The 26,735-nt window shown below is 45.2% G+C and overlaps 1 protein-coding gene across 13 annotated transcripts in view; it reads right to left on the reverse strand.

The window, feature by feature from the left end:
• LOC105470388 (BOC cell adhesion associated, oncogene regulated) overlaps positions 1 to 26,735 on the reverse strand; it is a 77,033-nt gene that overhangs the window by 21,788 nt on the left and 28,510 nt on the right. For 11 of the 13 annotated variants that reach the window (XM_071092412.1, XM_011722326.3, XM_071092413.1 and 8 more), the window contains 2 exons: positions 16,010 to 16,187; positions 15,073 to 15,351 (listed from right to left, as the gene is read on the reverse strand). The exons of the other annotated variants lie outside the window; for them this stretch is intronic. In XM_071092412.1, the coding sequence (XP_070948513.1) occupies positions 15,073 to 15,351; positions 16,010 to 16,106 (376 nt within the window). In that variant the 5' untranslated portion in view covers positions 16,107 to 16,187. The remainder of the gene's footprint in view (positions 1 to 15,072; positions 15,352 to 16,009; positions 16,188 to 26,735) is intronic. 13 annotated transcript variants of the gene reach the window in all.

Below are 26,735 nucleotides of genomic sequence, written 5' to 3' on the forward strand. Positions count from 1 at the left end.
TGAGTGATTGTGAGCTTAGGGGCATCTGGAAAATTCCTCAGGCGCTGTGAAGCATTCTCCTCTATGGTCGAATAAATCCCAAACTACTCCACCAATAGGTTTTTGTTTTTTCCTCCTCCTTTTCTTCACCTCATTCCAAGGATATTTGCCTTAAGCAAAGAATATACTTAAACCTAGCAGATCATTTTCCAAGAAAGATGTAAGCAACTGAAAGGAGTTTGGCACCAGGACGCCATCTCCGTCTTCACGGCCCCAGGCTCCTGCCCGTTGTAATTGAGGGCTTATCCAGGCACGGAGGGAGCATGTACTCTGCCAGGCACCCACCTCAGTAACCCAGTGGTAGAAAACACTGGCCCTTTTAATCCCCTCTTGGCTTCTGCTGCACCCTCTGACAGCTGCTCAGCTGGAGACAGAAGGCTGTGCAGTGGGGGAGCATGAAGCTGGGCACTGGTCAGCCATGCGGCCAGACAGCCCCTCTGTTCTGATGCCAACATGTGCACAACAGCCTGTGCAGGCAGGACGGAGGGCACCCCAGCTGGACATCCAGCTCCCCACAAGCGGCGACTGGCAGGCGAGCCTTCCTGGCTTCAAAACAAATAAGCAGCAGTTTGGTTCTTGGCCCTGTCCATCCTACCCCCATCCCTGCTCCCCCCGTGCCTCCTAAGCTTAAGCCTTAGCTTAAAACACTCCCAATTTGGCTGCTCGAGTAAAACTTGAGTTTCACTAAGGGATCAAAGGCAGAATAATGAAGTGATGAATGATCTGAAAATCAGAGGACTCCCTTTTTCTAGTGTTTCTGCACAGGAAGGGGGGCCAGGGAGGGGTGGGGAGTTCATGATCAATAAGAGCCTAATCAGCCGTCAGACGGGGCAGATGCAGAGAGGAGCTCTAGCTGGCGCATATGAAGGAAACCAGCCTGTTCCCAGGCCCCTTTGTCTGCAAAGCCGGTTTCCTGGCCGAGTCCCTGGGCTGCTCAGCGTGCTTCACTGGAAATAAGGGACAGGCCCTTCAATTACAAATGGGGTTAGCAGGCCTCCGCTGCAGAAAGATGGATCAGGTTTCATGGAGAAATGGTTTGACAGGACACCTGCCCTTGCCTGTTGGCTGGTGTGTTTGAGAAATCCATTAGAGGAATGTTTTTGCAGCTTTAATCCTCTTACCTTCCCTCCCCTCACACCCTTTTTTCGCATCCTCTCTTTGGTGCATTTTCCAGCTACTTCATTAACTTGTCCACATTAATCAAATGCTAGTAGGCCCAATCTTGTTTCTCAGCTCCCAACAGGTCAGAAGTCCTGGTCTTTGGGGCCATCTCTGAGTTTACGGACCTTATTTACTTGTCACAGAACTTTGCGATTTCTGAGAAAGCCCATGATATTCTGGGCTCCATATAGACCCCGGCCCAGTTCCTTCCTTCTGGGAGCTCAGTTTCCAAAGGGAAGAAGTACACTCTGATACATCACTTCTGTATGATCTCTGAACACAGAGGTTACAGGGATGTGTTCAGACACACATCATATAATGTACTCTGTGCTTTCTCTTCACATTCAAAGGGCGCATCAGGCACTGAACCTTTTGGCTATGGGAAAAACAGAAAGCAAATTAAAGACTGTCAAAGGTACACGGATGTGGCTGCCATCAGCAGGATCACATGTGAAACTGCAAACTGGCACATTTTATCTTGAGTGTCTCTTGAATTTCTTTCTCACCACCTTCTAGTATCTTTCCTTTATTAATAAAAGGTTCGACAGAGCTACGAATTAAATTACATTTGGTGTATGTTCATGCATTCTCATAACACAAATTGTCAAATATTAATTGTAAGCTTATCCCCCAATTTTCATGGACTTTACGTGTCCAACTACAGAATGTGTTGGGTCTCAGTTAAATGCCCCAGGTCTAAGCCATAAACCTAACAATCACTTCCAAGGGAGTTCTTCATTCAGTCTTCTCCTGCATCCTCCTTTAAGCTGCAAATCGAAGTTCGATTCTGTTTGAAGTAAGAAGAGAAGATGCCACCATCCGCTGGATGCTGCATGGAGTTACCAATATCCCCATATCCATGAGCTCTGCTGAACGCTTAAAGAAATTTTGGCCTTCTACCCATGAGGGTACTTCTCACATACAGTCCTGTCCTACCCTTCGCCTGTTCCTGGGGATCACAGGGCAAGCCTGCACTCCTCTACAGAGGTCTGGATGGGATCCACCAGGTCATGGGGCACCGCAAGGGGCTCACGTGGCAATGCTGCCAGGATGGCTTAGCAGCCTCAGGACCACTGACAGGTTTCTGGGCTGATGGATAATTCTATTCCCCAACTGTCACAACCTGCAAGCCTCAACTTGTCCCTGCAGCAGCTTACTGTGCCTGTGGCTAATGCTACAAAGCACAAAGGATTCTGCCCTAATGGAGCACTACTCAGTGGCATGCTGATCCTTCGGTCCTTCCCTGCACCTCAGTCCCTTTTTGAGAGACACCCAAGGTGCAGGAGAAGTAAAGTTACTAAGAGTTTTCTCTGACCTGGCTCATGGCTATCAGAGAGACTTGGCTGTAGAGTCTGAAAAGACAAAGCGTCCTTGACACTCCTCGCTATGTTGCCTCTGGCCAATATGGGGGCTCGCCTGTGTCCCAAACTGCTTCATTGATGGACAAAGAGTCCCAACACAATTCTCGATCCCCAAGTCATTTGAGGAACCATGGCTTGGCATGACCCCAAGGTTATTCCTCTGAAATAAAATGATCTGCAAGTGAAAAGCCACGGCAGTTATCTGCTGAGGATGTGGGACAACTACAGAAGCAGAGGAAAGGCTGGAACCTCATGGTGCTCTCTTGAGGTCAGAAAGCCTGGCACCCGGTGAGTGGCTGGGGTTTACTGTGGGCTGGGCAGGCATCTCAGAAGCCATGCATTTGGGGTAGTGAATAAGTCTTTCAGCCCTGGCACATAGACCCCTGCAGCCCACAAAGTGGGACAAAACCAGCATTTGGTAAAATACCATCCCTCCAGTCATCATCGAGTCATTCATTTAGCAAGCCAGGTGCTGCAGAATTGTCTGTTATGCCAAGCACTGCAGAAAATACAAAGAAGCAAAGACATAGCTGCTAACCACAGGGAGCTTTCAGTCACATAGACAAGGCAGAACACAATAATTCACAAGCGTGGTGTTCTCCAGCGTAGTCCTCACCACCTCCACCAGCACTCCAGCCTAAGTCAACACCGTGACCTACAGAGACACTTAGAAACATGGCTGGCAGAGTGAGTAGTGCTCCTCCCTTTGCAGGCAGGGAGACTGGATAAATATGTTTGCTCTCTTTGGGATTTTTTTTTGCCTGTCCAATTGCACAAATAATTTTGGCTCCCAAGCTCTCTCCTGACAACCATGGAAACATGACATGAAATTTTTCAAACACACTTTCTGATGAAAGCAAGGCATGCTCTTTTGTATTTAAAGAAAACAGTTTCCATGGGGAGGAGGAGGAAGAAGAAGAAAAACCAAACCTTTGTAGATGCCAAACACATTAGTTGCTAAATCTTGTTTCTGTCTTTTCCTTTCAGTTGAGAGTTGAGGTGGGATTTACACCCAGATTTGAGCAGTGAAAGAAAGATGAGATTGGAGAAGAGATGAAAGAGACTGGGGGATGAGGGCTGAAAATCAAAGTCAAGACAGGAGAGAGAAATCTGGGGGTGGGCAGGAGGGGAAAGCAGAAGGGAGGAGTGGGAGAGGAAGCAGGAGAGAGACTAAAAAGAACCTATTTTGCAATGTCATTAAATGATTTGCAATGAATTGGCCTAAGGCTTCAGGAATTTCTTGGCTTGAACCAATTAAAAATATTTTATTTTTAAAAAAGACATAAGAGAACAAGAAATGTGATTAATCCTCAAAGACAAGTCAAGGATGGAGCCATGTCTCCACTGGGTCTGGCAGCCAGATGAACACAGAAGATGCCTGGTCTGTAGACCATCTCATCTACCCGACTTCAGGGCTGCTCTGAGGTAGGGCTGGTTAGCAGAACTGGGGAGTTTCTTTTGGACTAGTTGAAGGAATGAAATAGTTAGGAAAAAAGTATACTGAAGAAAGAGAAGGAAAAAAAGATTTACTTGCCAGCAACCCACATCACACATATTTCTCTGATCAACCAAATATAAACTATAAACTTAGCAGTGGGAAAATTAATGTGAGTCCTGGTGGTCTGGACTCATCATAGCCAGAGCTGGATCCTGGCACAGCCTTTGGAAGGGCTGGCGGCCTGTGCAGGAAGAGAGGGAGGAGAGAAAGCGGAGGCTGCGGAGCTCAGAGAGAGAATGGGGATGGCCATTTGGTGTGGCCCTGAGGAACAGAACTCCAGGTGGGAGACACAGGGCAGTGAGGCCTGCTTTTTCTTCCCACACACCTGGGAACTGCATTCTCCCATCAGCCTTGGTGGCACCAATCCCATCCACCCACTCCGAGCTGCCCCTTGAGGTATATGTGAGGACAGTGGTCTCTAACCTTTTTGGCATCAGGGACCAGTTTCATGGAAGACAATTTTTCCATGGACCAGGGGTGGGGAGACTGGGAGGGATGGTTTTGAGATAAAACTGTTCCACCTGAAACCATCAGACATTAGTTAGATTCTCATAAGGGGCGTGCAACTGCCCCTCACATGCACAGTTCACAGTAGGGTTCACCCTCTAATGGTGAACCCTGTTCTATTGAATGGCGAAACCTACTCTACTCTACTCTACTCTACTCTACTCTACTCTACTCTACTCTACTCTACTCTACTCTACTCTACTCTACTCTACTCTACTCTACTCTACTCTATTCTATTCTATTCTATTCTATTCTATTCTATTCTATTCTATTCTGATAGAATCCAATGCCACTGCTGATCTGACAGGAGGTGCTGTTCAGATGGTAATGCTTGCTGGTCCACCGCACACCTCCTGCTGTGCAACCTGGTTCCTAATAGGCCATGGACCAGTACTGGTCTGCTGCCTGGGGGTTGGGGACCCCTGTGTTAGGTCATGGAGCCAAATTCACTGGCATCTCCCTGAGGTTCCAGAATTTCCTCCAAACATCTCAGTTTCTTTCAAATGCTGTTTTATGCTTCTGACATTCATCAATTTTTCTAAACCTTTCTTGAATCCATTTGTATCTTTAATCTCTTTGTATCCTGAGTTCCTGCTTTATCCTTTCTTATATACTTCTTGAAAACTTTTAATATATCAGAATTTGAAAAGGAAATTCAGAAATTGTTAATTTACCCTCTGTATGCCCTTTTTGGTCTTCTAGACCTCAGACATGTTTTATCTGGGAGTCTTCCTCTTTCATGATATTCACAGAAGGCCTGTGGTGTGCCAGGCCCCATAGACAGCACTGTGGTCACAGATAATAACAGTTCCTACCCTACTGGTAGACAGACAAGGAAGGGCTGTGGAAGCAAAACCAAGGCACTAAGGAAACCGGGAAGAGAACCTACTCCAGACTTGGAAGTTGAAGGGGTCAAGAAACATTCCTAGAGAAGATACTTGAGTCTTGAAAACTGAGAAGGAATTAGTAACCCAAGGGAGGTGGGAACCTTCTGAGGATGGGGATGGAGAGCAAGATGCTGCCAGCTAAGGGACCACCATTCTGAAAGCTAGGAGAAAGTGCACGATGGAAAGTGGGCCTGAGGGAAAGGCTGCAAGCACCTCGCTATTAATCACAATCCTCCCTATAGGAAAAGAAACGCTGCTTTTACTTCAGCAAGTTTTTTCCTTTTGTTTACATTTTTTCTCATTATGAAGTGATCATCCTTTAATTTGGATGTGAACACTACGTCTAATTAGCAGGACGGACTCGCTGTTCTATAAAGCTCAAGATTATTACCAGACACCAAAAATGGCTGAAAGTCTAAAAACAAAGTGAAAGTAGAAATTGCTCAACTTTTCCACACACACACGAGAAACAGGGGATGCTGAGGTGTGAAGCTGTTTTTAAAAAACAAGGGAACCGAGGACTCATTTGCTCTCTTGGTTTTCATTTTTGCTTTAAAGGAACCATCTTGCACCATGCTCCTTAAAGGAGTCCAGTGATTTCAAGCCGGCAAATCAATCTTTCTCTTGGCTTCTGGTGCAAAAGGCTCCTCACACTGTGTTTTGGCTCACTGAATCAATATACTACATTCCCCTTCCCTTTTCTCTTAGCTTAGAAAATGAACCCAGGATTGTATTTAATCATTTGCCTGTGAATGCAAAGAATGAATTGAGGAAAAGGGTGGAGTGGGTTAAGAGTCCTTAAGGGTGTCCTTGGTAGAAGATGCACTATGAACTTGAGGTCTATTTGGTAAATAGTGACCTCTGATAAATATAGAATGGGATCCCTGGCTGTTTGGGACAGACATTTGCTGCCAAGATGCTCTGAGCAGAACTTACACCACGGATCTGTCTGGGTACTTGCACCAGGGCTAATAGGATTAGAGTGGCCAACACCATTTGAAGATTTCACCAGAATATCAGGGACAGTTCTTATGAGCTATGAATTTCTGCCTGCATCCAGTAGAAAACAGAAAGCATTGATGTAACTTTGTCCTAAAGCTATAGGGTATTCCTTGTTCATTTCCTATTAAGATGCTCAAGTTGCTCAGCACCTTTTGAATCTCAGCCATCTTTCAGTCATTTTCTTGCCCAGCTGGCAAAGTAAAATATACATAACTTATGGTATGGAACAACTAAATTTCAAGCTCAAGCTGGCTCTCCTTTTCCAACTCCATCCCCCTGTGTGGAGCTGTCTCTCTGGCTCTCCCAGCCAAGGCAGGCTCACACTCCTCTCCAGCTGCACATCTCCTTCCCCTCCTGGGGCGGCTTAGGAAGCCACCTGTGTTTTCTTTCCCTCCAACCCTTCTTCTCACTGCCATCCCTTCATCCCAAAGCAAAAAGCTGTACAGGATTCTCTGACGCCCAAGCCAACACACAAATGTTTTTCCAATTTGGAGCAAATGGCTCCTCCTGTTTTGTCAGGGAGTCGCTGGCTAACTGAACCAGACGGGGGCGGAAGTGGGGAGTACTGGAGGAAACACTCTGAAGCTTCTTTCTTAATCAGAAAGTGTTCATACCCAAAGAGAAAAGAGATGAGGAACAGTGAGAAATGGGGTGAGCGGCAAACAAGATGGAGAGAGAGAGACAATCACCTGGTGGCTAGATTAAGAATTCGATTTATAGTTTCAGCTACTCGGGAGGCTGAGGCAGGAGAATGGCGTGAACCCGGGAGGCGGAGCTTGCAGCGAGCAGAGATCCGGCCACTGCACTCCAGCCTGGGCAACAGAGCAAGACTCTGTCTCAAAAAAAAAAAAAAAAAAAAAAAAAAAAAAGAATTCGATTGAGTTCACCATGGAAATATCTCACTATGGAAATAAAACTTTCTATGGCAGTATCGGTGCCATCCCAGAAACGGAACGGGGCCTCGGTCTGAATACGCAATGTTAAGAGCTGAATTTGGTTGTTAAAGGTCTGAGAAAGGTATGTGAGGACTCAGAAATTAAAAATCAAGGTTGTCGTGTACACATTCTTCAAGGCTCACCTCCTGAGTCTTCCGCAATCCCCTGAAATGGAAATGAATCCTTGCTAGCCTCCAAGCGCCCATTAAAATCTGTTCACATCTCTGTCAGGCAACTCACTGCGCTGCCTTGCTTTATGACTAATGTGTTAACGAAGTCCACCTTCTCCATGAGACTGAGAGATGTTCAATGGCCAGGACCAGATCTTACTGTGCCCTGTTAGAAATTCTGAATGCTTCCCAATTCTTAGGGCACCAACGTCCAAAACATCCAAATATAGGAGTCAGCACTGGAGAATGAGTGCTTTGCTGTTTTTCAAGTGGGACTCACGAACTTTGGTCTTGTCTTATTTAACAGAAGCCTTTAGAAATAGAATGCATTAAGTTGGAAGGAACTGAGGACAAAATTAAACTAAAGACGTAGATTGTTAATTGGAGTAAGAAAATATATTCTGGGAAGAAAATTACAGTGACTGTTGGAAATGAAAGACGAATTCTTTTTATTGATTGAGTTCTTGCTCGCTTGTTTCTTCTCTCATCCTCTCCACCCTTACACTTCACCGAGGAGTTGAGAAAAAAAAACTTGAAAAAAAAATCAAGATATAGGTTTTTTTTTTTTTTTGAGACGGAGTCTTGCTCTGTCACCCAGGCTGGAGTGCAGTGGCCGGATCTCAGCTCACTGCAAGCTCCGCCTCCCGGGTTCACGCCATTCTCCTGCCTCAGCCTCCCAAGTAGCTGGGACTACAGGCGCCCGCCACCACGCCCGGCTAGTTTTTTGTATTTTTTAGTAGAGACGGGGTTTCACCGTGTTAGCCAGGATGGTTTCGATCTCCTGACCTCATGATCCACCCGTCTCGGCCTCCCAAAGTGCTGGGATTACAGGCTTGAGCCACCGCGCCCGGCCTAGGTTTTATATATATATTTAAAAATCAAGACTAGGGGAAAATTAGGAAAGGATGGTCTTAATAAGATTGCCCAAATTAAACTACAATTTTGCTCTGAGACACCTGTGGCCAAAGAGAATCCAAACAATATGCCCCTGCCAAGGTGAGAGGGCTTCATGAAGCTGTTTCTGCAACGAGTGAATGCATCTCTGGTAGGGGCTGGGGCAACAGGGTCTCTGTATCTGCATCTTCCAAAGGCGCAGCTCCACCCAACGCTGAAATGCAAAGCATCCTGAGGTTTGGATGGAGTTCATGGCTCCATAAAGTTAAGGAATAGCCACTGTCCTGGCAGTGTGGAAACATCTCTGTCTAAAGGTGCCATTAATGATTCTGGGAGCTGGACTTAGGGAGAAACTAATTTCTTCACATTGCCTCCAAAGAGACATATTCCAAAAGAACTCCAGGCAGGTGGTGTATTTCAGGTGGACAGTCGGGGACTGTGACGGCTAATTTCCTGTGTCAACTTGGCTAGAAAATCTTTTACTTTGAGTAAAATAATTACCCTCCCTAATGGGGATAGGCCTCATTTGATCATTGAGAGTATTAATAGCAAAGACATGTTTTCCAGAGAAGACAACACAGAAAACATGCCTGAGTTTCCTGCTTTTACCCTCAAGACTGCAATATCAATTCTTACCTGAATCTACAGCGTGCACGAGCTAATTCTTTACAACAAATCTTTGTATAATATATAATTATACACATACAAAATTAAATATATTACACATATGTACATGTATTATATATAGATATATACATATATATGTGTGTGTATATATATTATTGGGTCTGCTTCTCTGGAGAACCCTAATACAGAGATAAAGGAAGCTAGAAATATTTTAAGAAAGAAATGTCTACAGTGGTCCTTAATGGACTATGGACTATTCTAGTTCACAGTCAGAACCTAGATGACCTTAGTGAAGTGTGTGATGGGAATTAGAGATTAGGGGGGCTGAGCAAAGAGACATAGCTTCTGTTTGTAGAATTCGCCATGCTGAAGGCCAGGGTCAGTCCAGCCTGTCAGTGCAAAACAGCAGCTGTCCGTATGGGGCAACAGCTAAGTGGGCAGCAGAGAACCCGCAGGAGCGTCAGTGAGCAGCTCTGCGGGCTACACTGACAATGCACCGTGACACCGTAGCTGCTCTAGAAGGCGGCTGGGGGTGGGAATCTGAGTTAGAGAACACATGTATATAAGGACTAAGAAAGTCGCAGGACATGGGTTAGTTCTCTCTTTATAAGAAGCCAGCCCTCTATTGGTTCTGGTTGTGACTGGAAGCTCTGCCACCCTCTGGACTGTCTTCCTAAGAGTCACTCCCAGAATGGAGCTGGGCAGCACAGCACTGGACACAGGCTTCAGAGCCTCCAGAAAGGAGACACTCCAGAAATATCTGACAACTACATGGGCAAACAAATAAAGCCTGGGATTTCTAAAATGCTCTCAAATACTAATATCATACGTTCTCCCATTTAGCCTCAAAAAACCCATGAGACTGGTGACGTAATTATTGTGTTCATTTCACAGCTGTGGCAGTCTAAAGACCAAGTGATTTGCTGAACGTCATGGAGCACGTAAGTGGCAGAGCTAAGGCTTAAACCCAGAATTTAAAACTTTTTTTTAGCTTCTTGTTTTTTCCATTATACCAGTTTGGCTCTTCATTTTATTTGTGGGTTAAATTAAATTACGGTGACAAAGAGTCCCTGGTCACTTTGAACATTTTCTCAAAGTCAGAGAGTCATGAGGATGAGTGGCGAGGGGGACTCCTTCCTTTCTTGTCAGCCACCTCACCTGCTGATCTCTGATGCCAGAGACAGGGTCATTCAGGAGTATATGCCTGGCCTTGGCACTAGGAGGCCTTAAGGAGTGGTGACCGATCTGTTCACAATTACACCAGCTGCAACTTAAGACTTCACATTAACTTGAGGACTAAAATTCCCAAGTTTAGAATTATAGGTAGCTACCTAGTTACCACCTGTTTTATTTCCAGCTACCAGGGATGATGGGAGAATAAAATTATCAAAAAATTTTAAAGGTTAAAAATAAATAATTATTAATGGTTGACTGTTAGAAGTAAGGGATTGAGAACAGCTCTCCCATTGCCAGCTCTGATGAGTCGGTTGTGACTCCTTGCCATGCTGTGTTGAGAACAGGCCTGAGGTGGAACTCAGGGTCCAGTACGAAGGAGTGAAGTGCTCCCTGGCAGGTGGCAGGGTCTGCGGTTGGTTCAGGAGCGGAGCTGAGCTGTGTAGAGCGGTTGGCTGCCTGCTGTGAGGCTTGTAAAAAGGGAAAGGGAAGTGAAAGGAAGGAGTTCAAAGTTAAAAGCATTTCAAAAACCAAGAATTAGACAAGATGATCTGAAGCGGGGCATTAGTAGCAAGAGAGATTTATTTTTTTAAAAAAGTTTTGGTTAAATAGGAAATAAAAAACCCTTCACAGAGGAGAGCGAGATGGGCATCACCACAGAGCATGCAGCAGCCATTACCCACACGGCCAGGACAACCCGGGGTGGAGGGAGGGAGACAGCAAAGGTGAGACTCTTCAGGTGATTCAACTTCTGACTCCATTTTACTGAAAATCAAAAGATGATGTCACCTGGTCAGGGTGAAGAAAATTACTCTGCTAGAGGCCTCCTCCCCACCCCTGAATCCTCCAGCCTGGTCCTAGGCCCCATGACCTATAGCTCCCAGTGATTTCTAGAGGCTGGATGGAGGAGGCAGCATCTTGCCAGGTAGGCCAGACAGCAACTGCTTTGTGCGAAGATGAACATGAGAAAGCATGGAGACGAGGCCAGAGGAAAAGGAAGCCTACCATGCTGAGTGTGTGTGGGTGTGCATGTGTGTGCACCGGCAAGCCGCTGCCCAGTCTTTCCTCTAAATGCAGACCGTGCCTTCGGTAATCCCGTCTACCACTTGGCCTCCCTCATACATCAGCCAACCAGCAAAACACAGCCCCTATTCTGCTCAGGAATGTGCTTTCAGAAACTTAATCTACTGCTGCGTCTGGGCCAGATCCCCCAATGGCATTAACCCAAAGACAGCACCCCTTTCACTTGCCCCCACCCGCCTGCCCGCCACCTCGTCACTGCCTCCTGCAAGCTTTGCAGTTCCACTCCACCAACTCCCTCTTTTCCATGACACAGCCCCCCATGCCTGCTCTCTCAACTTTCAGCACTTCTTCTTTCTAGTCAGGCCCAAACATTTCGCCTTTTGATTCATGTCTAAATGACAAGCCAGTAGTTCTTGGCTTTCAAATAAGCCCAGCTCGGCTTCTGCACAAGCCCCTTCTTCTCTCACTGTGCCTTCTTGGGTTGCAACCAAACACTTCCCTTTGTCCTTTCTGCCAACCACAGATCCCCTCAAGCACCAGAGAAAGAAGCGGCCAGGAATATTCTTAAAATGAAGGCTAATAAATTGTCTCTCCTCACACAGATACACCTTGAAGCAGAAGCAGGGCTCCAAGATAAATCTTCCACTCTCCAATTCTCCCTCTCCCAAACAATAAAAGGTTCAGCCTGGCTCCTAATTAGGCCAAATGAATGGTTATGGTCTTGAGTCTCCACAGCCTTGTGCTGCCCATTTGCAGATAAAACCTCCCTGTTGGATGAGCAGTGTTGCTCTTTAAGGGCACACGCGTTGCTAAAAGGCACATCTCATTTGTAATAATCAACAACTGGAGGCGCCCTAATTGCCCAGCAACAGGAAAAGGGTAGAATTCTGGTAGATGTTCTAGGACCATTAGTAATTACGATCATAAGAACTGACGGGCTGGGAGGGTGGATTAACTAGGAAGGGGGATGAGGGGATGTAGGGGATGGTTACATGGATGGACACACATGAAAAATGTATCAGTTGTATCAGTTGTTCACTTAAGATTAGTACACTTTGTGTACTTTACTGTATGCATTTTATTTATTTGTTTTTTTGGAAACACATCACATTTGTAAGAGGCTTGCTCACCCCAGCCTTGGCCTCTTGGGCTCAAGCAGTCCTCCCACCTCCGAGACAGCTAGCAATACAAGTGCACGCCACCATGCCTGGCTATTTCTTTTTTCTTTTTTTTTTTTTAATTTTTGTTCCTAGGCTGGTCTCAAAATCCCGACCTCAAATGATCCTCCTGCTTCAGACTCCCAAAGCGCTAGGATTACAGGTGTAAGCCATATTGTAATAATTATCTCTGATCTCTATGTGCCAGGCCTTGTATGCATTTTATACTCAATAAAAAAGTAAACATGGTCATATGGCCAATGGAGAATGCTTATCATACAACATCAAGAGAGAGAAAAGAACCTGTATATTTGTTGTATCATCACAAAATAAAAACATGAGGAGTGACAAAGACTGGAAGGGCATACTCCAAAATGATAGTGGTGGTTATATGAAGATAGCAGGCTTAGGAGAGATTATTTTCTATATATCCTAAACATTCTATAATGCAATTACAATGTGAAAATATGAAAGTGGAGGTGGGAAGGGTACAATGATAGGAAACATAGTTCTGACCTCAGCCCTTCTTGACTTGATGAGATGACCTACCTCTGCACCATCTACCTTCCTCACCCAAGCCTCAGAGCAGCCCCCGCCCAACAAGCACAGCTGGAAGGGAAGGCCTCCTCCTTCCCTGAGCACTCACGGGCTGCTTCCCAGAGGCCGGGCACTCAGATTCCATGGGTGCTCCTTCTGCCACAAAGAGGAGTGGCTCCATTGTGAGGGGGTGCTCCGAGATGCAGCCCAGTGTCAGCCTGGCTCCTCAGGGAGACAGCTGAGGACACACTCTGCCTTGCCTCTGAGTAAAGGGCAGGGCTGTTTGACTTTCCCAAGAAAAGAGGAATCCTGATAGCCTCCATTCCGCTGACCCATAGAGTGAAGCTCCTCCAGAGATCTGGGGACCGGAGGGCACATAGGGGCTTTTCCTCCATTCCCTTACTGCTTCTCCATCCCTCCCTACCCTCCTCCTGGGACTCAAGCTTCACACACCCCAGGGAACCCAACTGCCTTGGATAGAGGGGCATTTCAAAAGTTTGCTGCCTTAGGTAAGCCCCATGATGCAGCACTGCGAACCTCCTGGAAGCACGCCATCCACAAGGGTGATGATGATGATGATGATGGCGACGTGGACGCCCAAAGCAGGGCTTTCAGGGATAAGGGGGTGCTGCTGAGTCATGAGGGAACAAGCCCTGGAAATCTTCTCAAAGTTTAAATCCAAATACCATTAAAGTCTCAACAAGTTTCCCTATTTTCTACACCTCAGGCGCCAGGAAAGGGGCCAAATTGGAGGCAGTTCTTTAAGTTTCCTGGCCGCAGGCTCAGCATATAAGAATGGGTATCAGGGGTGCTCTCCAGTCTTCAGTGGTGTGTTGAATCCATCACGTCTCATGTGCCCATACATACAATGGGTAGAAAATCATAGTATATGTGTTGTGTCTGGAACACAGCACACCAAGTGGCAGTCATATGCAACGGTAGGACGTCTATTTACTCACTTCCATCTAGCCTCATACAATGGGTCCTCGTAAGGTAGAATAAGTATAATGGCAACTAGAAACACCTGTCTTGGTAAGGCTCCTCCTTACCAGCTATGACTATGTCAAGTCACTTGGCCTTTACTTTGCTCTGTTGAATCTTTATAATACACACTCAAGTAATTTTGTAAAAACTACACCTTTCACAAGCATAAAAGAAATAAGAGTGGCCATGAGGACGATCCATCAGTGAGTGCATGGAAATGGAATTTACTGGAATTATTCAGTTGGGAGGGACCTTAGAAGCCATTTGGCCCTTGGTTTCCACATGTTGGTCTGAGGACCTATGTTCTTTGTCACATAATAGGAAAAATTATCGGTCAGAGATAACACAATTTCTATATCACAAATAGAATGTCTACAGACATAATGGTTTTAATAAACTATCCTATACTGAGCATAACAACATGAATAAAAGAATGGCAAAACCAGAAAAAGAAAAGGTAGTATGAAGTCTTCTCCTGGCATTTTCCTTGGTCCAAACTGTCACCTCATCTCTTCCTTGTTTCTTTTCTCTGTATCCCTTTATCCCTCTGCCACACAGTTTCCTTTTCATTATGTTCTAGTATTTATATTCCAGGCCTTTGGACTATGCTTGCCCCTCACAGAGAGACAGAGGGCCAAGTCTGGGCTGGGTGGGCTCTGTCCACACTACACATGGCCCTGCCCATGTCTCTCGGTGTCCTGTCTCTCCCTGCTCCAACCGTATAACTATCGTGAGAATGGAGGGAGGGGACTGGAAGGGGCATGGGCAGTTGGGACAGTGCACCTGCAGCCACAGATGACCAAGTAGGAAGGCACAGCATGGCCCTGCTCTGGGGCCCAGGGAACAGTTCTGCCATGTCAAGAGCACTGACCAATTCCCCTCTCTGTAGACACTCACTCCAGATACAGCCTCTACTTGGAGTGAGGTTTTCCAAGGGCACAAGGGTCCCCCATGACTGGGCATTACTAGGCAGCTACCGTTCTGATTTGACATTTCAGCAGTTAAGGACCATTTTATGCTGAGACTAACAAGAGGCAGCATGGATGGTGGGGGCTTCAGGGTGGGAAGAGACGAGGAGGGACTGCACCATGGCAGGGAGGCAAAGGAGCAGACTCACTGGCTAGTGTCACAGTGGCTGGCACGCTGGCCACAGCCCCCGCAGGCATCCGGGCCACACACTGGTACCGTCCCACAGTGTGGTTGTTAAGGGCAGTGATGACGAGGGTCCTGTGGGTGATGAGGACACCCAGAGCATCATCCGAGCCATTCAGCTCCTTCCCATTCAGGCGCCAGGTTACATTCATCCTTGGGGGCTCCACGACACAGCCCAGAATCACAGTGCCTCCGGGCTTCTGGACGGTGGATGCAGGCTGGACGGTGACCTGAGGGACCTCGTCTGGAGGAAGAACAGGGATGCAGCAATGAACTGATGCCCCCAAGAAAACAACATCACGTTTTTAGAAGCATTGCACCCAGGAAGTCTTCCAGAAGTGGTCACCAGAGAAGCTGGTCTTTCTCCGACTCTACTGCTCTTGTCCATTTCCCAACCTGCCTTTGTTCCCAGAGAGTAGATGTGGAGTGAGAATGTATTGTAAAGGCAAGAGCTTGGGCTTTGCGTTTGGACAGACCTGAGTCTGATCCCAGTGCCACTACTTCTGAGCCATATGACTCTAGCCTTTTGAAGTGTCAGTTTCTTATCTGTAAAATGAAGCTAATATTGCTTGTCTCACAAGGTTGTCATGAGGCTTGCAAACAATATGTGTAAATTGCCTGCCATGACATAGTACAGTAAGTGCACAACAAAAAGCAGTTATTATTATTACTTCTCCTCCTCCTCCTCTGGTATAGCTTTGAAATGAGTCAAATACCAAACTATAACCAATATGATGTTGCTGGGATCATGTCTCATCTTGTATTCTTGTGTCCCTGAAGGCCAATGGGAATCAAGTGTTCTTCGAAATCCAGGTAAAGAAGGCCTTTTTAAAGAGTTATTGTAGAATGTGGAATGTTTCCATTTGACTGTAAGGGCAGGGAAAGGGAAGGAAAGCACTCACTCAAGTCAGCAAAGCAGCCTGCTGTGGCTAAGAGGAGGCAAGCCAGTGTGACCTCAGGCCTTGTTCCTCTCCACGCCGTCATTGTCCCACGCAGCATGGTGTATCACAAAGGTCTGAAGCCAACGTTCCATAAGCCGCCAGGGTCACACAAAGAGATACTGCCGTCCCCGGCAACACTCTGTTGTAAGAGAGAAAGGGAGAGCAATGGCCACGATGAGGATGCCTGGGGTGCACCTGTAGTGGCCATGGGGCCTGGCTTTGTCCCTTGTTCCCTGTTGGCAACATTCAAAATAGAGACCTGGTCATGCTGCTGGAAGACCAAAGAACACTATCATGCCATTTCTCATCTAAAAGAAGCTTCTTATAAGTTGCCTCCTTGAGCTCTTTCTCTAGCTAGAAGGTGATTTTATTGTAGTAAGAATGCTGGAGTTTTGCCCAGTGGATGGACAGCAACAAGGATGAGGGGCAGAGGATACAGAGAGGCGTAGCCTGCAGCCATATCCATGGCACAGGACAGTGACTATCTGGCACAGATGCTAGAACAGATGAGATTATTCTTACCGTTTGCTTGCAAAAGGCCAGCTGGTCACAGCCATGTGCCCTGCCATGTGGTTAGTGCTGACTATTGTGGAACAGCAGTGCTGTGTGTGTGATGCATACTGAATGCCCTTGCAGGGAATGCTACTAAGTGAACGAATCCTAGAGTCTCAGTGACTCATGAAATATTTCCTGCTCTAATTTTCCTCACCCCAGCTCTATGCCTATATCCCTGTAAACTCCCTTTTATTCCTGCAATCACCCTACTCTACTCAGCTTGTCTGTAACATCTACTCCCACAGGTACAAACACAGCCCAAAGTCATAAGCCAGCCAAGATACTTCACTTTCTCAGGGCACAGAGCCTTGTTTTCGCTTCACTCACTAGCTCCCACTTCTCTCTGCTCCTAGTGCTAGAAATTTTGAACTTTTCTGTCTCCACAAAATCTGCACTCTTGATTACCCAAGTTGTATCTCCACCCAGAACAACACTGCTTTGAGGCTCAGACCACACTGCACCTCCAGCCATCTGACAACACACCTCAGCTATCAGCCACCCTCTCTGCCTAGAACAGTAGCATCTCCTGTTCCAGAAGGCACAGGTTTTTTTATGTCTTTCTTAAGCTATGGTCCTTACAAGATTTATCAAAATCACATGGGCAAGTGTATATTCTAACACACACACACACACACACACACACACACACACACACACACACTCTCTCTCTCTCTCTCTCTCTCTCTCTCTCTCTCTCTCCTGTTAAAGCCAAACCCAAGATTTTTGCTTCTGTGCTTTTCATTGATGGGTTTATAGAACATTAACAAACAAGGATGGGTTATCAACAGCCTTATTAGGCAGGGAGGCATTGAAATGAGTTTGGATAATGTTGAAGGTGACATTCCAGTGATCTGCACAGTGGATCATTCACCTGTGGCAATATTAATAGTATATTTCTAGAAGTGTGACATACATTTAAAACATTAACTCTTCTAGATCAATCTACCTAACCAGAGACTCTCTCAAAGATTTACAGTCACCATTTAAAACTCAGGAGAAGCAGTTAAGCTTCTCAACTGAGAGATGTGTTGTGCTGGCCAGTCCTGGAGTTCAGGCTGCCCACAGAGACTGCTGTAAGAAACGGGAGACACCCAACATGCCTGACACAGGGGACTGTTGCTCTGTGTTGGGAAGTGCTTGGGATTAGCCTAAACCTTTCCCTTCCCCAAGACCTGTAGTCCTTTGGCTTTCTGCCTGGCTGCTGAGGGAGTGAAGAGGGCCATATCCACACTGCTCAATGAGCACCCTTTCAAACCAGATGGAGGACCCCAGCCCCTAGCATTCTGTGGATGCTCAGCATGTTTTCCAAGAGTTCTTTCCCAGTGGTTCGTATTTCCTCCATTTGCCCATGACTTCGACATCAGAGGACTCACAAGACTTCAGGACTACTCTGGGATAGGACAAGGAGACATTTTCTAAAAGGGATTTGAAAGAACATTTTTAAACAAGTTTTTCAAAAGTTATTTCCTAGCAAGTTAAGATGATTTCCCGTTGGTGTAGAGAGAGAGCTTTTGCTCTTTTTCAAACAATCCAGTAAATCAAAGGGTCATATTATTGGCAAAGTAAAATTCATGAAAGCTGCAAAGGATGTGAGTACAAATGGGAGGGGCTGTGGTGGTGGAGAGCTGGCGGTGCCTGCCACTACTCCAGGAACTCACTAAGCTCTTATACAACGTATTTCCTTTAACCTTCTCATCAACCCTGTAAGGCAAGGACTATATTCCCATTTTACAGGTGAGAAAATTGAGTTCCAGAAGTTAACTTGCCCAGGATCGCGTAACAGTAGGCCTGGATTGAAACCCAGTTTGGGCTGATTCCAAAACTCTGTGCTTTTAATCACAATAGTAGCCTTTTTCCCATTTTTTTCCCCCTGTCAGGGCTCTGTACCCAGTGGGTGTTTAGCAAACAGAGTTGATGTAGAACAGTGGGGCATTTTAACAGTGATTTCTAGAGGGAAAATTTACACTGAAAAGTAAGCTTTTGGTTTCCTCTCAATTTTCCAGATACTTGCTTTACTTCTCTAATTTGTTTTTCCCCACTGAGATAAGGTATTTATATAGATCATTGCATGAGTTCCCAGTTATGGGATTTTAGGGAACTAGCTTGTTCAAGTCATGCCCCAATTTCCCCAGCCCCTTAAGGAAATTGAGAGCAAATGTTCCTTCCATGCCCCAAGGAGGGAAGGAAGGGAGGGAGGAAGAGAGGGTAGAAGGGCGGTAGGGAGACAGAAAATGAACATAAAGTAATGAAGGGCAAAAGAGGACAAGCAGACAAAGAGGAATGGGAGGGTTGTTTCTTATCTGAGTACTGTGTGGCTACAAAGGTGTTTGGGTTGTAAAAGCAACAAAGATTTTACTGAGGAAATTCAGCCCAGACCCCCTCCTGCTTAACGAGCAGCAGCCAAACAATTCCTGTTACTTCTGCACCTCGGGTAATTTATAAGGTTCAAAATGGAAACAGATCCTGTTGCTGCTGCCAGCCACCATCCTGCTTTCAAAAACAACAAGGAGAAAAGAATTGGGAGTGAGAGGGAGTGAGAAGGTGCAGGTATCCAGAGAGGGAGAATGGAGTTAACCAATTAATCCCCACAACAGAGTTGTAAGAAGTACCATTTTAAGGACCCCAAAACAGGATGCGTGGGGTCTCATTCATGTAAAAGCAGAACTATGACCAAAAAATATGGCTATGTTTGGGGAAGGGTGGGGGCTTGGTCACTGGAAGTATGATGTATTTTATTTAGTATCTGGGGAAAGTGAGTTACTTTTTGAACCAAGTTACCTAGTGAGTTAGGTTTAGAAAGATAATTCTAGAAATTTCAGTTATCTGAGAACTTTATTTTAATGTTCAGGGAAAAAAGGCAAGTAAGGCTTAAGCTGGAGAACCTAACTGCAGTATAACGTTGTCCCATTGTGAAATGAACAAAGTACAATTTCAAAGTTGGGTGAAGCAACAGTAACACCTATTATTTTTCTTGGCAATGCAAAATATATCTAGATCCCTTCTTATTTTCCTCAGGCATTTTCTGAGAAAAAGGGGAGAAATCAAGAAAAAAAATATCAAAATCATTTGATTCTTCATTGAGGTCTAGGTACTTGACAGTTTAAAGGGTTATTTGGACACACAAGAAAAGAAAGAAAATGGGTCTGAGACATTTAACTGCTGACATACATGTTCTCCACTGAAATAATCTCTTCCAAACAGATGTTTTTGAAACTTTCCAAAAACAACAACAACAAAACACACTCTGGGGTTAAGACCAATCCTGAGAAACTGTAGCCTCAGAGTATTTATTTTTTGAGAAAATTACAAACAACTGAGAGTTGATCATCATCAGGAGGAGGCCAGCTCCACTTCCTCCCAAGAGGGCTGGCTGACTAACTGGACCAAGAGTGAGACAACACCACAAAAAAGCCGCCGGCTCATCCCCCGGACACCCATGCCAAGGCAGCTGTCTCAGAAAGGGAAGCTTCTATGATCTAAAACACAAAACATGCCCTTTGGATGTCCCAAGACCGATAACAAAGGTGAGCTGAATAGGAGAGAGTGTGATGTAGCAGATAGCACAAAGAGACTTTCTTAAAAACATTCTTCTAGTGGCAAGAATACGATCTGACAAAGTCTTTTGTTCCATTGGTTGAGAGGGACTAGCTACATGAAAAAGAAAAAATTCCTGCTCCAAGTTACTTTTTTTTTTTTTTTTTGCATGCTCCCAATTTTGTAGAGTAAGAATCACCTTTCCCAATTGTCTTAAAAGAAGGGAAAGCTTTGCTCCTAGAAGGTGATGCCAAGTGTCCGGGGTGCAAGTGTTGGCAGCCCCCTATCTCAAGAAAGAGGGTAGTACCCTTGCACAGAAGAGAGGCATTGAGGCAAATATTGGGGAAATAAATGAATTTAGTTTTCAGAGGGCTGAATATGTGAGTTTAGATAGACTTAGGAGAAGGAATTAAGAAAGAAAGGTTTACTGAGGAGGCTGAGGTAGGAGTATCACTTGAGTCCAGGAGTTTGAGGTTGCAGTGAGCTATGACAGGCATTGCACTGCACTCCAGCCTGGGCAACAGAGCAAGACTCTGTCTTTAAAAAAAAGAAAGAAAGCTTATCAAAACATCAGGTTGTATACCTTTAAATAGATACAAAAAACAAAGGTCATTTTTACTTAGAAAGTTGTACTTGACACATAGACCTAATTAAAAAAAATTTTTTTTTTAATTCGGAGGGACCTCAGAGAAAATAAAAAAGTATCCCAGAGTAACGCCTAACGTGTTTTGGGTGTTATGAATGACGTGTCAAGGCTGAATGAGTCTAAGTGATTTGTAGAAGGTCTCCCAGCTAATTCAGAAGGGAGACTTAGGGCTGCAAGTCAGGTCTTTTCACTCCTAGTCCAGTGCTCCTTTTACTATCTTAACACTACCTCCTAGCAAATTGTTTCTGGAGCCACATTAACCAACTGGCTAGAAACGGTTTCAATGCCAATTTTAGAATGTTTCTGAATTTACTTCCTTATACATAAGAATAATGTCACCTGGATCATTGTCTATAACAGTAACTTTCTGTGTGATCATTTTTATCCTTTTGTCATCTACATTCTAATCTATAAAAATCTCCTACTGTTCATTGCACAAGCCCCTTCTGTAGAATTTTCTGCAATGATGGAAATTTTCTATATTTGTGCTGTCTAAAGCATTAGATAACTACTAGCCACTCAGGGCTACTAAATTCTCAACATGTGGCTAATGTGACGAAGACACTGAAGTTTTAATTCTCTTTAAATTTAATTTAAATAGCCATATAGAGCTAGTGGTTGCCCCATTAGACAGCACAGTTCCAGACTAATGTCTAGAACACTCTGATGTCAAATAGGGGAGAAAAAAACAATGGTTTTATGTTTTTAAGTATGAGTCATGCTCTAGCCAGCCTCTAACTATATTTTACCTTATTCCTCATCCAAATTTTGTGAATGAGTCTTCCATGAACAAATGATGTGTGCCTTGACTTTTAATTATTAATATTATTGGGAAGAAAAAATATTGCTATACTCTACCACATACAACACAATATGCAAGGTACTGTGAGTACTAGAAAATGGATTCAGTCCTTAGGCGCTTAAAGCAATATTTGGGACATAAATCCACTAGCACCCAGCAAATATCCACAAGCTCCTCTTCATTTCCTAGCCTCCTCTGCAGTGAGCTTAGGGCCATGTGACTAGTGCTGGCCAATGAACATGTGTAAGTGAACTTCACATGTCACTACTGGGCCATGGCGGTTAAGAGATTGACAACTGCTTCCATCTTTGCCTCGCCAGTCTGGTGACCATATGTCACATGGTTCAGAAAGCACAGCTAGCTGTAAGATCCAAGCAATTAGCTCAAGATGTGACATGAGAAGAAATAAACCCTTGTTGCACATAACCACTGACATTTTGTGATTATTCTCCTGTAACAGCTTTAGCATTCTTTAATACGTTCACTGATCAATTTAGTCACCAATGTGAAGTGGCAAAAGAGAGCAGAGGCAGAAGAGAGTTTTCAGTTCAGATCTTAAGGGAAGGTGTTCTGGAAATAGGATTTGAAACTGGGCCTCTTGAAGTATATACAAGCAAGGGGGATGAGGGCACAGCAGGAAGGTGATACTGACCTGGTGGGAAAGCTAGTCTTGTGTTTGCAGGGTGGTGAGGGTGGTGTGCCAAGCAGTTGGCTTTATCTGTAACAGTGGTCTCCAAACTTCCCTAATTCTACGACCACCTGAGTGAAATGTTCTGGGCAAACATCCCTAATATGTGCATACTTCTTTACTTATAAATACATGTACTGCAGAACTAAAATGTTAAAAAGAGTAGGTAAAAATGAAACCATATTTTAATAACTCCCTAACCATGACTGTCTTAAAATATGATTAGCTAATACCTTAAGGCAGAACGCCTATTTAGGATTAGTATCATCGCTAATGATATGGGTGTAATCTCTTTCAAATAGTCCGCTTGACTGTTAATTATTTTGTTGACTTCTCATCAGAAGTGATTCCATTATCATTGTTTTTACTCCCTCCTGTGACTTGAAAAGGGTCAGCTCTGCTGTTTTCTTCCTGTTTGCATGTGCTTGGATTATCAGCCTTCTCTTCAACCCAGTTTCTTTGTAGCAATCTCTTTAAGCCACTTGTCCTTTTGTGAGAGTTAATTTAGTTAAACTAAATAATATAATCTGTAAATCCACTTAAGGGAGAACAGGAAAACTGGGGGAGTGAATGGACGAGTGAGGCCTCCACACTGTCAAGCCGTTTACCCATGGAGATGCCTGGGACACTGTTGTGACACATGACAGCCTAATGTACAGACCGAATGCGCCACTGCCAACCCCTATATTAAATATTAGCAAAGCTGAATTTCTTTCCTATTCCTTTTTTAGGTAGAAAAAACATTAAAGGAATCTCTACTATTATCTTACAGTGCTCCAACAGAATTGCTTATATTTTTTCCCCTTGGCACTTGCACCCCACTTTGGAGACTTACCCAGAAGAATGAAAAGAGACAAGGTAGGACGCTGAGATTGGGTCTTACTGTGGAAGACCAGAGAAAAGAGTTTAAAATACCACAGAAGGAGAGGAGTTAATGATGGTTTGTGAGCATGGGAATATATAATCAAAGTGGCATTTTGGGGAGTTTAGCAAAACCTGGGTTCCTCTCCCTGAACCCAGAATTTATAACAAGGTGCTAACAAACAGAGCCTATTTCCACTCACCATCAAGGCAAGCAGAAAGCAAAGGAGCCAGGATAGAGCATCTTTCCTTGGGGAGGAGCCCCCCACAGAGAGAAGCCACCTCTGCCATCTCAGTCAAGGAGAAGGGGTCTTATGTCTTGATTTGCCCATTGAGCTTTTGGTAAAACACGTCTAATCCTCTCCCAACTCCAGCACTGGAGGAAAAAGTTACTGGGGAGTTTTGTCACTCATACCCCTTCCCCAAAATGACCTCATTTCTTTTAAGAGATTTTTTTAAAAAAATCTACAAATCTACCCATGGTGTGAGGGGCTTTATTGCTAAACTGGAAAACTGAAAGAAAAGGAAAACCACTTCCTTTCTTCTACACTCCGGGCTCAATTCCCCCACCTCTGTTCCATATAAATTCAATTTGACAACCCTGCTAATTGGATAAACGCAGCTCCTACACTCCTAGAAGGCCGTTCTCTTTTTTTTTGTTTTGTTTTTGGAGGGCTCAAAACAGGGTGATTGTGCTGTTCTTTAACACGAATTCCATCTGCTTTATTTCTCTCTCTTCATTCAGAGCTCCTCTTGAATATTTATGAAGCCTTCCCTTCTCGCCTCTCCCCTTTCTACCCCACCTCCACCCTTCTTCCTCCCTCAACCTCCCTCTGTCCACCCTGCCTCCAGCCTCCTCCTCTCTCTTCTCTGAGCCAGGACAAAAACCTTTCAAATGGCCCCCCCTCCTTGCTTTAGATAAACACAAGCAGTGTCAAGTGTGAGGAGTAGGGGGAGGTGGGGAGGGGGTTCAACTGCCAGTCAAGCCACTGGCCTTCAATGCGGCCCTGGGGCCTACCCTAATCTGCTGCATGCTTGCCATATGGGGGCTGTGTTGCCCCGGGAAACACTAACAGGCAGAACGGAGCTTAATAGAGTCCATATTCATTGTAATGCAGTGAGATAGCTCAAGGCACCACTGCCCCTTCCCGGTTTCATTCTTCTGTTTCCCACTTTCTTTCTGTTTTTCCTCCTTTTTTTCTTTCTTTCTTCCTTTCAAAAGGTCCTGGTCCCCAGAGAGCTCTAATCTAGAGAGGCTGGGGCTGGTGGAAAGGCTGGACTTTGGGGTTAGGTGTGAGGACTACCATGGTGGTGTTGTGGGGGTGGGGAGAAGTGAGAAGTAGGAGTTCCCGGGAGAACAGAGGGGGAGAGGGGTGCAGCATCCACACAGGGCCAGGAACACTTGGTGTTGTGTGTGCAGGTTTGAGTCTGTGCACACGTGTAAGGGAGTATGGCTGGGTGAGTGTGGTCTCTGGAAAAGCACCCACCCATCAGGGCCTTCGGGGACAGAAACCTTCATATTTACTTAGCCACCTATGCCTAGGTATTTCTGACATTCTCTCTCCTGAATCTCACCCCAGCCCTATCTCAATCCCAGTCAACACAAGGTCATTAAGGCCAGTGACACCTACGTTCCTGGCCTGTGGCCAATTCTCAGCTCTCCAGTGGCCTTTAGAAGTCACAGATGTGGTGCTAGAATGAAACCACTTTAGAAATAAACCCCTGTAGGGGCAGAGGATGCACCAGCCTGCCAAGTTTGGCCCATTTCCTCCTCTGGTTCATCTGGCTCTGACTGAGGAGGAGGTGACAGTTGTGGTCTGCCACAGCCAAGCTAAGGGCCTAAGAGGCCTCTCTGCATTACAGGAGTGGGCTGTCCAGTAGGCTGGGCCTTGCCACAAGTATATCTGCTGGAAGTCAGGCTTGGGAATACCTGAGGTCTAAGGGCATCTTCCCCACCAGTGCTCAAAAGGGAGAGAGGAGCAGGGAATGTAGGAAGGAAACAGTAAATTTCTCCCATCTTTGCAGCAAAAATAAAATTCATAACCAAGATATGATAGAATTCCTCAAAGGATAGTTTTCATAAGTTGTAAAACCTAAGCTATTTGTTCTGTGATTGTAAAAAATCACAAATTTAAATCAGGATAGAAAAAAAGGAAAATTAAAAGAACTTTCACGTATTTCCCCATAGTTGAAACTTTAATCCTGTGGTATTTCTAACACACAGAAGGAGCTCAATAAATGGTTCCTGAATGAATACGTGCTCCTAGAGTTTTACTACTGGTGACAAACAACTTGCAACGCTACCTGACAACCACAGTCAGGGCTAGGGGAGATGAAAATGGCTTTAGGAGAAGCAAAAGGCTCCTACTGTAGATGCAGCAATAACCCTGCCAGAGTGGTACAAGTATCTCACAGGTGTCCTTTGTTATCCCCTCCTCCAGTACCAAAGCCAGGTAGGCTAAGTCAGCTGAAACTGCTAAAACCAAGGCAGACTCTGTGCTTGTTGTTGTTTTTTGTCTTCCAAGCTTGATATATTCCACATCCCCTGTTCTTATCCACTGCTGAGATGCATCATCAATCTCTAGTTTCCTAGCTCAACCCAAGGCCCTACATCCCAACAATCCTGCAGGGAATGGTACACTGGCTATTTCAGAGGCCAGGTACAATTTCAATTCCCGGCTCTCAAACCTAAGTATCATGTGGTTATCTGAAATGCCATCCAGAAGCCAGCCTCAGCTCCTTGGTCCTCGGTATGAACTCCCTGATGACTCCTGGAATCTTAGAAAAGCCAGAGTAGGTGGAGACACACAACTGAGCTGGGTCTAACGGGACTTTGCGAACAGTTAGCCTCCCTGTGGAAGCCTTCCCTGCAATTTCTTTTTTCTATACAGTCCGACTCTGGGTTACTGTGACTCAGCATATTTCATGGGTTACAGAGGAGAGCTCCACAAAAGGACAAGCAGAGATATCTGGAGCTCTCTGACAGCCAGTCTTGGAGCACTCTGGGGACACCACGGAGCAGCCAAGCTCTTCCCAACCTTCCCTGCAAAGAGCACACGGGTCAGTAATCTTTCACTTCAGAAGCCTCTGGGCACCAAGTATGCTCTGAACCTGGTGACAAGGCCGCCATGTGGGCTGTGAGCATACAGGGGTGGGAAAAAGTGTCCCTAACAAGTCTGTGCAGGAATGAAAGCGTGTACAGTATGTGACATGGAAGGAGCCTGAATGGCCAACTCATAAGGAAAGCAGGGACAGTTACTCTAGTCTAAACCAAATCCTTGCCTTTTACGTCACTGCTCAGAGGACAGCCATTAATAAACCGCTTCTACAGACATAAACTCATCTACTCTCCTATCCTCCCTGAAGCCATGAAAAGATTTGCTGCCTACTTGGCTGCCCAACCTTGGAGTCATCTTGTCTCCGCTTCTCCCTGGTTCTCCGCCCCAGTATCTGATCAGTTGTATGGACTCTACCTCTGCCATGAGCAGTGTTGTCCAACAGAAATATAATTCCAGCCCCCTATGTAATTTTAAATTTTCTAGTACCCATAAAAAAAAAGACGAAGATATTTTAATGTCTTTTAACATGATATATCCAAAAT

The sequence above is a fragment of the Macaca nemestrina genome, chromosome 2, assembly GCF_043159975.1.
Source record: "Macaca nemestrina isolate mMacNem1 chromosome 2, mMacNem.hap1, whole genome shotgun sequence".
Taxonomy (NCBI): Eukaryota; Metazoa; Chordata; class Mammalia; order Primates; family Cercopithecidae; genus Macaca; species Macaca nemestrina.